The sequence below is a fragment of the Lepidochelys olivacea genome (assembly GCF_965140295.1).
Source record: "Lepidochelys olivacea isolate rLepOli2 genome assembly, chromosome: 7".
NCBI lineage: Eukaryota > Metazoa > Chordata > Testudines > Cheloniidae > Lepidochelys > Lepidochelys olivacea.
Window position 1 is genome coordinate 15,955,113 of NC_140417.1, and position 12,830 is coordinate 15,967,942.

Consider the following 12,830-nt stretch of genomic DNA (forward strand, 5'->3'; position numbering starts at 1 on the left):
AACAAAATGTCCATTAGTGATTTGGGGGGGGGGGAGAGGGGAAATCTGTGCAATGGTGTGTATTCTTGTCTGTTTTCATCTTGTACAAAAAGACATATATCTTAGTAAATTGTTTATCAATCTAGTAATGATCTATAGCGACAGAGGGAAATGATCCTGAGATCAGCTCCCCCATGTCATAAAATGTGAGTTTCTGTATGCACAGGCTGTACTGTTGCTTTTGGCTCTTGAGAAATCTTGTTCAGTGTTCATACACAAATCACAAAGCAGAAGGGTATTGCTGTATATATTCTTCTGAGATCCAGGACGGAATGCCAACCAATAAATAATTAATTTGCTATGTTATTTGCTTCAAGAGCCTTGGATGAAGTGTACAGTATCAGAACATTAAGCCTCATTTGCCTGATCCTGGGAAGTGCAGAGTATTCCCAATTCACAGTGACTGCAGTGGGAGCTGCAGGTGGTTAGTGCATCTTAAGATCAGGCCTATTAATTATGATGATGATGATGATGATGATGATGATTATTATCTTATTAGGAATATACTAAACATTATAGAAATAAATAAAATCATGTATCTCTATTAGATCTGTGAAGTGTCTTGTGATACACAGGTATGAAAATGCTCTATCAAGTACTGCTATGGTATTTAATTAGCAATGCAGGAGAGACAGAAGCTCAAACAAAAAGTTGAGAGGCTGCAAACCTTGGAGGAAGACTTACAGAAATTGGAGCCCAGAGAATCAATGTGTCTATAGAGGAAGTGTGTGGAGCTGAAATATGTGATACAGTATTCTCATTGTATGTTCACGATCAACATGTGTCATTTAGTCACTGGTAGGAGCAGTGGGGAGTGTGGGGAGCTGGCCTGCCAAATGGGAAACTCAGGATGTGGGTTCTGAACAATGGCTTGCACCTACAGCAATCACAGAACCTCTCTTTGCCTTTGTGATTTCACCTGTGCAATGGGTATACAGCCTAGCTGACAGCAGTGTTAATGAATTAAGGGCCTGCATGTGACTGGCTTAGGATACAACAGACAAAAAGGCTTAAGAAACCGTACTCTCTCTACAGTGGAAGCCCCTGCATAGGGATCTGCCCAATCTAGTCAGGTGTACAGGCAAGACCACTAAATGTTAATCCTGCTTCTACTGACGTCCCCATTGATTTTGATGGGAGCAGGGTCAGGCACTAGGCTAGCAAAGCTGGTAGCTTCCCCATAAAGGGTGGGAAGGCATGGAGTGAGGACAGGGCTATCAGCCTATTCCATTCCACACAGAGCTGACCCAGTGCAATGGGGAATGCATGCTTCACTCTTTCGAAGGATGCCAGAGCTCCTCCTTGTATGGGTTGCCCTGAGGAATTCTGGCTGAGTCAGGGGGCTTCCAATGCTGTAATGCTTATTCATAACCTTTCATCCCCATTGTGACTGGTTCCCTCAGGAAATCTGACCCTCTTTTTTTCAGTTCCACTCCTCATACTACAGTGGCTCAGGCTCCAAATATTTATAAAATATAAAGTGTTGTGAGACCCCTGAAAACAAGGATAAGTACAAAATACTAATTATTTTCAAACCACCACATTGCATATAACTAACAAAATTATATGGGCACCTGTTAGTCTACACACATTTTTTTTTTTAAACTACATCCTCAGTTGCTCAGCTAATGGCCCTCCTCTCTGGGTCTGGCACAGCAAATGTCACAGTTTAAGCACACGGAGGGCTAGCACTAGATGATTTTAGGAAAGAAAAATACATTTGGAGCCTCAAAGATGTCTCCCTGAAGAAAAGATAAATTGTTTAAAGAAAGTGTGTAACTTATTTTGTAATTGGCACTGTGACTGGGGCTTGGGAATCTCTGGCAATCACTCATGTCATTTCTGGCTTTTAATAAAATATTATGGTCTGCTTTTTTTTCTGCTTTTCTTTTAAGTTAGGGTCACTGTAAGCCCCTATCTGCTCTGTCAATGTCTTTGCTTGTGGGAACTTTAAAACTCTATGAGCCACACACATCCCTGGCGTAACTCCACTAAGGTCAATGGAGTGACATCAAGGATGAAATTGGGCCCATTTCCCTTGAGCATGGAGAAAGAGCAGATTGTAATATGCAACTATCTCTTATTCATCACATTGTGCTAACAGCTAAATCAATAAAATACTGTACATCTTTTAAGAATAGGAGTTCTGACTCATGTTAATTAGGACTAATTCCTGTGAAGGCAATGGAGATAGAGTGGTGCCAACGAGAGGAGACCCAGGCTCAATCTGTTACAAGACTGGCACAACAACAGGAAGGTCTAGTGTAAACTCCCTTCTAGGTGCAATACACTTGGATTATCAGAACATTATAGAGACTGATAACTGAACTCAAGAACCCTTTTCTTTTTTTTTTAAATGGCTTTAGGACACACTTTATCAGTGTGAAATTTCCACAATTAATAGTATATTAGCGGTGTGTTTTACGTAATATTTTATTGCAGTATAGAATATAGTATATACCAAATGATATGATGATGATTATTATTACTTAAACCCCAGTCCTGCAATTACATTTATGGAGACAGACCCCTGGGATGCACTTGTGTGGAAGTAGTTGCAGGATGGGGCTTAACTTGTGAAAAATCATATATTTTAAAAGGAAACAATGTTACAATTACCCTGTGAAATACAGTGAATCCCAATGCCAGGAGGGACTCCCTTCATTTGATATTTTGTCCCAATCTTGAATCAAAAAGTAGATTCGTGATACCTTTTGATGGTACCTGGGTGGGGTCAGTTCATGGTTGTATATTGAAATCATGCAAAATATATGGCTATTCATGAAGGTACACAAAAGGTACCTACCTAGCGCTCTTGATAACTGACATAAATTACAAAAATCAAATCAGCTGGAACTAGCAGCTAACAGCCCCCAACAAAACTTGACCTATCAGAGAACTACCAACCTCAGCCCATTGCAGGTCCCTGCCTCCCCCAAGGACCAAGTAAATAAATAGCTATGCCTTTGAACTGCGAAGTTCAACAGATGAGCTACTTTGGATCAATGGGAGGTGTGGGGAGCAGGTTCCGAAGCCGAAGGTCCCTCCTTGAAAACACTTTGCCTCCAGACCCTGTTCTTTTCACATTTATTAAAATTCTATGAGTCAAACTGTTGATCTCTGCCCAGACCTATACACTGAAGCCAACCTAACTTTAAACAGACAGTCCCCCAGCCTGAAGCAAATATTCACCAGCAACTATACACCAGCAACTATACACCACACCACAGAAACGCTAACCCTGGAACCTATCCCTGTTGCAAACCTCGTTGCCTACTCTGTTCCCATATCCACTCTAGCGACACCGTCAGAGGACCCAACCACATCAGCCACACCATCAGAGGCTCATTCACCTGCATGTCTACTAATGTGATATATGCCATCATGTGCCAGCAATGCCCCTCTGCCATGTACATTGGCCAAACGGAACAGTCCCTGTGTAAAAGAATAAAGGGACACAAATCGGACATCAGGAATAGTAACATAAAAAAGCCAGTAGGAGAACACTTCAATCTTCCTGGACATTCTATAACAGATTTAAAAGTAGCTATACTTGAACAAAAAAACTTCAGAAACAGACTTCAAAGAGAAACAGCAGAACTAAAATTCATTTGCAAATTTAACACCATCAATTTGGGCTAGAATAGGGACTGGAGGTCGCTGGCTCATTACAAAAGCAGCTCCTGGAATTGACATCTCCTCATCTATTATAGGGACTACATCCAGCCTGATCGAATTGGCCCTGTCAGCACTGGCTCTCCACTTGTGAGGTAACTCCCTTCTCTTTATGTGTCATTATATAATATCTGCATCTGTAATTTTCACTCCATGCATATGAAGAAGTGGTTTTTTACCCATGAAAGCTTATGCCCAAATAAATCTGTTAGTCTTTAAGGTGCCACCGGACTCCTTGCTAACTTTAAACAGTTAAAAGAAAAGGAGGACTTGTGGCACCTTAGAGACTAACCAATTTATTAGAGCATAAGCTTTCGTGAGCTACAGCTCACTTCCTCAGATGCATATCGTGGAGACTAACACGGCTGCTACTCTGAAACCTCTTTAAACAGTTAATCTACTTTTCCCCATTGACACCATTTGCTTCCTTTATGTACTTCACTCATTTTGAAGAGGGAAACCAGGCTGATCAATTTCTCTTTTTCATTCTCAAACACTAGCACAGGGCTCCAAGGGTAACTACATTTCAGTGTAATAAGCCACCTGTTTCCAAAGGGTGGATGGCTCGGGTGTTGCAGCAGGCAGGGGGCTGGTAGAAAGGGGAAGTCAGGGCGGGGAATATATAAGAGCAGCAGATATAAGAGGTAGCATCAAAGGGTTCACTGTGTGAGTGGGGTGTAATACAGGGCAGTGGGATGGGAGAAGGGAAAGTGGAAATATAGGGAGCAATGTGGGAGAGCAGAGGGCAGTGGGGTTGGGAGCAATAGAGGTATTGGGACAGTGTGGGGCAGTGGGGGTTTCAGGGGCAGCACAGGGCTAATGGTGCGACAGGTTTAAGAGGGGTCATTACAGGGTGGAGGGCTAGCAGTGAAGGCATCAAGGTAGCAGTGGAGAGTAGACAGGATATCAGAAGGTGATGGGGTATCAGAAGCAGCGGAATATCAGGGTATCCAGGACAGTATAGGGGGAAGCAGTATTGGGTATTGGGTGGGTAGCTGTGTGGCATAGCAAGCGGTGGCCCATGTTGCCAATTCTCATGATTTATCATAAAGCTTGCAATATTTTATGTTTAAAGCCCTGATTCCTGGAGGCAAGTGACCGTGTGAAAATCTTAGCTTTCATTTTGAAAAAAAAAAAAAGTTTCTAACCCTAATGACTCTGGAAAAAAGCTGGAAAATGTGACCCAAGTGCACCCTAAAGGCACAGAAAGCAGAAGACAAATAAAACTAACCTACTATTAATATTTTATTTTTCAAAATCTCATGATTTTTAAGCCAGTTGCATGATTTTTTGGGGAGAGGTGGGGATGACTCAAAATTTCTGAACATTTGGAATAGGTGAGGTGGAATGCAATGTTTATATTCTTAGAATTTCAGCTGCTAATATGGATGTTCATTTTTCAGCATGACATTTTTTTAAATTGATTTAAATTTGCACAATTGTGGGAAATTATGGGGCAGTTGTCAGATAATGGGAGTGTCAGACAATAATTATTTAATGACAAGAGCCAGTGAGATTCAAAAAGTTAAAGCTTTATAGCCATTAAAGCACTAATAGTCAAAAACCCAAAGTAAATGTCCCTAAACCAAACTCTCATAAGTTCTCAAGCAGCATGTTTCTTACCTTGCCTATCTGTAAATTTCCACTATTATCCATGGAAATATTTGTTGTACATACAGTGAAATTGACTGACCAATCTAATCCTTCCAACCCTAAATATGAGGTATTAGGGAGTGGGATGGGGGCAGTAGAGCTATTGGAGGAGGAGGCCTGGGGGTGCTTTGGGGGGATAGCAGGGTGAGAGTAGAAGGGGAAGAGGGTGGCAGTGGGGTGCAGAAACGGCACAGCTCACCTTGCACGTGTCCCAACCCCTATTTGTGCACCAGCCCCAGTCCCTATATCCCTGCCCCAGCCCCTATGCTTGCCCCCTATTTCTGCTCCAGTCCCTATCCCTGCCCCTACGTTTGACCTTGTTTGTCCCAGTCCCAGCACTTGCCCCAGTCCCTATCCCTGCCCCAACCCCAGCCCTCCAGTTGGCCGCTGGGTGGCGCTGGCAGGGCAGGTACGCGAGAGTGAGTCCTCCCCGGGCGCCGGGCGGACACCTCGCCGGCAGGGGGCGCCGCAGGCTGGGTTTGCGGCTGCTGCCGGCCGGGCCGCTCTTGCTCCCCAGGCCGGCGTGGGGAGCCGTCATATGACCGCGGCGCGGCGAGCAGGGCAGCGTTGGCCTTGGCCGGAGCCGCAGCCCGCGAGTCGCCGCCGCCGCCAGTCCCCGAGGGGCCGGAGCTCGCGCTCGTGCCGGAGGGTCTCGGCCCGCTTCGCCGCCGCGATGCTGGCGCTGCTGTCCCGGCTGCTGGACTGGTTCCGCTCGCTCTTCTGGAAGGAGGAGATGGAGCTCACCCTGGTGGGGCTGCAGTACTCGGGCAAGACCACCTTCGTCAACGTCATCGCGGTGAGCTCGCGCCCGCTCCCGCTCCCGCTCCCGCCGGGGGGGGGGGGGAGGGTGTAACCGCCGCGGGGGGCGGGGGGGTAGGAGTGATCCAGGCCCATTGGTCCATCTCCCATTAGGCCGGGTGGGGTGGGGGGGGGCGCGCTCTCTGTGTCTTGGGGGGTGGGTACTGCGGGGCGGGGGTAGGCGTGATCCAGGTCTCTTGGCGTCTCTCCCCTTGGGGGTAATGGGGGGGGACGGGGACGGTGTAGGAGGGAGTCCGAGTGCCTTGGCCTGGCCCCCACTGGGCTGGAGGGGGTGTAAGCAGGCCTGTCTCTGTGGGGGGCTGTTGGGGTGGGGGGTTGGGACAGGCTGCTCTCTCCTCTCCTCTCCTAGCCTTTAGGCAGCGCGGGGTATGGCTGGAGGAGGTTTCTGGTAGTAGTTGGGGGGGGGGGGGTGATTCTTGGCTCTGTATAGGGGAATGGTGGATTTTTGGGCATCTCTTTGAGCAATCTTAGGGCAGGTCTGAAGACCCAGCTCTCAAAACAGGAGGTTGCAGCAGGCTAGCAGTCCTGGCACTGCACTGATGCCAATGGAAATCTACCCAGTCTGGTAGGGAGACAACTGCTTCCTACCAGCTGCTCCTCCAGGCCTCACTGTAACTCCATTATTTAGTAATGAGGGGTTGGTATGCCTTTTGAGCGGGATTAGGTACCCAGTTGTCTGAGCTTTAATTTGGTTTGTAATTAGCCATAATCTACTGATCTCTCAAATCTCTAATATGAAGATCTTGTTGCATTTTACAGTTCCTGGCACAGTATCCTACATAGCATCTGTGCAACTGGAACATAGAAGTACAGTTGACTAGAATAAAACTTACATTCTGTGTATTGAGTTTTGTGGGCTAAAATACTGGCTGTAATCACTTTCTCTCTGTATAGCTGATGATCCATCACGCACTTTCATTAAAACAATGAGTCCTTGTGGCACCTTAGAGACTAACAGAGGTATTTGGGCATAAGCTTTCTTGGGCTAAAACCCACTTCATCAGGGTTTTAGCCCAAGAAAGCTTATGCCCAAATACCTCTGTTAGTCTCTAAGGTGCCACAAGGACTCCTCATTGTTTTACAGGCTAACATGGCTACCACTCTGAAACCTGTTTCCTTAAAACTAAGACTGATGAGTTGAGGTGGCCTCACTAGAACTATAGCTACAGAATGGTGCTTTCTGTACTAACAAATGTAGCATAGTTTGCTTGACATGTGTATGCAGACTCTCCACTGACAGCCATAATACTGCTTACAGCATAGCTTGACCCTCACTGAACAGGAAACAAATTGAACGACTTGTCTGGACCACTAAACTGCATATGTTTCCTCTGGCTCTGCTGTTGGTACCCAATACTGCAGTTGAAGAAGGATGCATATGACTTGGTGTTTTTGTTCACATGCAGTAAAGGGCTTAACTGATAGTCCAAGGTACTTACAGGGAAACTGAGGCATTAAACTAGTTTTAGTCTAGGGTGGACCTGACAGTCACTTGATGCACTGAATTCTTGGGTGTAAGTTGGATAAGAAGCTTACCTTAGAGCGACAGACCAACTTTTTGGCTGCATAAGACTAGGAACAGTATGATTCTTGTACAGCCGCACAGATTTTACATTTTGTGTGTTCTGTTAAGCATGGCTAGTCCTCGCTACTTAAGAAACTACTTATGTCATCTTTCTGCCAAAAAGCATTTTAATGTATTCAATACTGTCCTGTAGCTGTGTGGGGGGTGGCTTTTTTTTTTTTTAAATTAGGACTTTCAGATAGCATGGTCCCGTAGATCAGACTGTCCCTGAATGTGTGCAAGGCTTAATACAACTGTTGGGCACTTGGACAGTCCTGTTGCATTTCAAAGCTTGTTTGCAGTTTACTGATTGTGAAGGGTAAGCCCTGCTCAGATCAGTGTTCATATTTTGCTCTGTGTACATGCCACCCCGATCAAAGTTTTATTTGACTAACATGTTGGAAAGGAAACTTTATTTACTAAGTTTTCAACTTGCAGATGTTGAATTTAGGTCTTGCTCAGTAAATGTAACTGACTTTCTCGTGTTCTGACAGTTGTATTGCCTAATCAAGAAAGTCACTCTATCTTGGTGTCATGCTTATACAGTGTAACAAGGACACTCTAGTCATTGGGTAACACTTCCTCTATAAAGTAAGCCTCTACTGTCTGCTTGCCTAAGCATATCTGCAGGACTAAGCTATTAATGTTTGGGAAACAGGCCCTTTTAGGGGAAGGTAGTGTGGTGGTCCTCAAAATTAAGCTCTCTAGCTCAGCCTTCTGAAAGCAGAGGTTTTAAAATTATTGAACAGACTTAAGGCAGGCCCTGCAATGCTGTGCTTCAGGATCCTCTCTCTAGATGGCCAGAACAACCGAACTTTGAGCAACAGGATTAACCTCACAACCCTGATAGCTTGTTGACTTCGGGAGCTGTCTGGCCTGTCAGGTAGAGCCCTCAGCTCTGTCTGTTCTTAGCCAGCACTAGTAATCTGGGGCTGCCTCTAGTCTTTTACAGCTAAGACTGACTTTAGTGGTGAAGAACGGGGGAAATGGTGGGATGCCAGCAACAATTGGAATCAAAATGTCCTGTACGTCTCAGCTGGACAGGAGAGGGAATAGACTCTCTCTACTTATTGGTAGTTTTATTTGAGCCTATTCTGGCTACCAAGCTGGTCAGTGACACTTGTAATGTTCTTTCTCTCCCACGTTCTTTGGAAAAGAACAATCCCATGAAAAACCTAGTACTCTAAATGTACTGTACTAGGAGTTCACTATGGATGAAAACATGTAGTGTGTAACTGGCTGAAGTAGTAGAAGTACCACTTACTGGGAGAAGAGATGCTAACTAAACACTTCTTCCATCCTCCGGGGCAGAAGGGTGAACTCCGTGTCTACTGTTTGAAGATCAAAAGATTGTAAATCTTACTAACAATTGCTTAGTCTTTGGCATTAAAGCACTGAAACTTATATGGGTGAACACTATTATTAAAAACATATATACTTGCAAAACTGTTTGAGTACTGTGTGTGTCAGTAACAGTTGGCCCATGCCAGAACTGCAGCATGTTTCCATCTTTATCTGATTGGGTAGTGCAGCTGTGCCACACATGTAACAGGTTTGAGATGGGTCAGCAGTAGATAGGTTTGAAGCATTTGGACAGCTTTCTTGACTCCTTTGGGATGCTAAGGTAAAGCCACGGTCTAAAATACAAGCAGAATCTTGCAATCTGTGGTTTCAGTTTTGTAGGATAGATACAAGGTCTTAGTACTGATTACATGTGCAGTGATTTTGTATGGTGTGTGTGGAACACGTCTTCCATGTTCTCTACAAAAATGATCATGTCATAACCATGTCCCTCGCAACTCTTTTTATAGTGTAGACACAGCATGAAGGTTTCTCATACCAAGCAGTTTCCTGTAATGACTTGTATCTGATTTCATCAGGTGAAATGTTTAATGCCAATTACTCATCAGCTTATGCCAACTGCTGATGACTCTTAACCTGGAAAGTGCACCAAATAAAATAGGTCCTGTTCCAAATAATGGAAATGTCCCTCCTTTTCCTATAGTTAACAGCTTCCTTCTGTACTACTTAGTCTTTAACTATCATGGCTTATTAGATCTTCCTTTTTTTTTATGGAACACTTCACGAATTTGCATGTCATCCTTGCGCAGGGGCCATGCTAATCTTCTCTGTACTGTTCCAATTTTAGTATATGTGCTGCCAAAGATCTTCCTTGTTAAATCCCAATTTACTTACTTAACCTGTTTATAGTAGAGTCTAGTTATAAACTCTTGTAGATAAGTGGTGTGTCCTTCTCCTCTTCCCCCCCCCCCACCTCCCCCATTCAACTTAGCTACCATGTGAGGCAGAAAATCTAGCTAAGTAGACACCATCTTTGAAGGTTCCACTTTAGTCACTGTCCCTTTAATTAAATACTACCATAATGAATATAGTTTTCCTTGTGTATGAGTAAAGCTGCTCACAAGGGAGGATATCATTCCATCATGGGCCATACTTTCCAGAATGTGAAGAGGCCTATGGCTTTTAGATTTAACATTTTTTGCTGCAGGGTAAACAGATGTAATCTAAGTGAATTTGTCCTGGATTTTAATTGAGGACTTCTAGTGTTCCCTGTTCATAGACTCTGAAACCTCTTTTGCACTAAGTAACTTCTGCTGACCTGCATCTCTGCAGCAAGTGTGTGTTTGTCAACAGTCTTTCATCAGGCATACTGTCTGAAAGCTGCAAGTCATATTCTTTCTATAACCGAGTGGGCAACCAATCTCCTTCATCATGTAACACAATTGAAACACAAATATTTCAAGTGAGCTGATAGATTCTTGTTGCACAAAGCCTAAAAGTTTTGAACTAGTTTTGGTAAATTGGTTCTACATTTGAACTTCAGCTTCTGAAAGCCACTTCATACATTATATTTGACTGATTTTTATTGTAAAACTCTATCTGATGCCTGGCTGCCTGATATATGATCCAGCTTGTTAATACCAAACATATTTGCCAAATGTTCTGGTCCCCTCGCTTAATAGTAATCAACTGTTAATGAAAGCATGTACTCCTCTAAAATCTAACACTTTAAACTGCACTTATAATATACCTTTAAAATGCACTGTTAACCAGACATTAAAAAAAACCCTTTCACTCATACTGTTTCAACTGTGTCAAAGTGGAATGAAGACTATTAAACAGAGTGACCCATTCTTCTTCTTTTGTGTTGCATCCAAAATACAGCAGCATTATGGAGAAATTTTAAACTGAACTTTAAAAAAGTCTAAACCTATATTAAGACCAACATTTATGTTTGTAAGAGGGTTTTAAATTTATAAGACAGTGTTCCTTTAATGAAAATTTTGAGGTTTCAGTTTCTGGACCTATGTGTTTAATATCACTTTTCACAACAGACTTACTAGCTATAAATAAATAAATTTACAATGATTTGGATATGTATATGTGCATATTTATTTGGTTTTCCTAAAGCTAATTAAGTATTTTAGGAAAAAGTGTGAGAGCAGCCACCAGCAAGAGTTGGTGGCGGCATTCTGAGGCCATCAAAAATTTTGTCCTGCGAACCCCTGCACTAGTGCCTCAGGCCACCATCATGGCAGGGAAATGATTAAGTGAAAGACACCAAGATAATCCTGGTAAGTGATCCACATCCACATGCTGCGCAGGAGGTGAAAATCCCCTACGGTCACTGCAATCTGACATGAGGAACATTTCTTCCTTACCCCACATAGTGATAAATTAGACCCTGAGCATGTGAGCAAGAACCAGCTAGCCAAGTACCTGAGGGAGAATGCTTAGTCCCACCTGAGATGGCCTGCCCCATCTGGTGTCCAATCTCAAGCCATGGCCCTCCCTGATGTGTCAGTGAGGAGATGAAACAAAACAACCAGAATATATTTGCATGGGAAGAATTGCTTCCTGAACCCTGCAGGTGGCCAGCTGAAACTCTAAAAGCTTACGCTTCAGGAACAGAAGATATAAACCAGAAGTGAGCCTCAGGACTGCTGAGCCCTGCCCACTACCATCATAAGCAACCGCATCATACAATCACACTCATAAATTTCTCCTCCCATTTATATCAAGGGTACCTCTGCAAACATTCTATAAATGACTGATTTATTTTTCAATATATACATTCACTTACAGTGTCTGCAACGTGAAACTGCATTTTACAGTACATTAAATTCCATTTCTAAAATGGATGAACTAACAGACTGTAAACTCCTTAGGGCAGGGATTATTTTTCTCTTCTGGGTTTGTGTGGTACCTAGCACAGTGTCCCCTGATCCTTATTTGGAACCTCTAGATGCTACTGTAATAAAAATACTGGTAGAATTTTTCCCCAGAGGAAGGATGTTCAAGCCCAGTTGTGCTGAGAGGGACAGATAAACCATCTCAGGATGATCCATATTGGATATGCATGTGCATGGCATCGTAAAGGTAATTGAGCTATAAAGTTATATCCTCATAGGGTTCTGTATTGGGGAGTGAGTCTCCTGGCCTGGGTTCACAGATTTGTGGTAGCAGGGTTTGGATTAGGGCACTAAAAATATCAGGGTAGACTGTTTTGACCCTGTTTGGGCTGGAACAGGGGCCCTGAAGCCCACCATCCCAATTCAGAGTCTGTGGACCGAGGGTAGGAGGCTTGCCTCCAGGTCAGCATAGACATACCTTTATATTTGTCTAGAAGACAAGTCATGAGCAAGTTGGGCTGACTAGTAGATAAGAATCTGTCTTGTGCAATGGCAAAGCTTTGGTGATGTGTCACTTTCTGAATCCCTTGGGAAACTAAAGGTGGAGGTTTTTGCCTGTCCTTCATTTTAAGGAGCTGCTCTGCAGCAATGCTCAAATATTAAGCCACAAATCTAATCTCTGCACTGTACTCCCTTCTCTCAATGGTAAAAGTCAGTTCATCCTCAATGCCAAGTGCGATTTCTAGGGCTTGGGGTAAAGCTCACCTGTCAAGTGTTTGCTGGGGAGGGGGTTGTACTCTTTTCTTTTGAATAGAGGCGGAAACTTGTAGGCTGAGTCCTAAATATCAGAAAATGACCAAAGCAGGGAAAAAACGGTCTTAGCATTGGCCTAATGTTAACCTTCCTTCAGAGTCTGAACAGTGTAG

General features: G+C 43.7%; 1 protein-coding gene across 1 annotated transcript in view; it reads left to right on the forward strand.

Moving 5' to 3' along the window:
• The first annotated feature begins 5,893 nt into the window (after positions 1-5,893).
• Positions 5,894-12,830, forward strand: part of ARL8B (ARF like GTPase 8B) — a 33,648-nt gene continuing 26,711 nt past the window's right edge. The window contains exon 1 of the mRNA XM_084634572.1: positions 5,894-6,163. Coding sequence (XP_084490698.1) covers positions 5,906-6,163 — 258 coding nt within the window. The 5' untranslated portion in view covers positions 5,894-5,905. The remainder of the gene's footprint in view (positions 6,164-12,830) is intronic.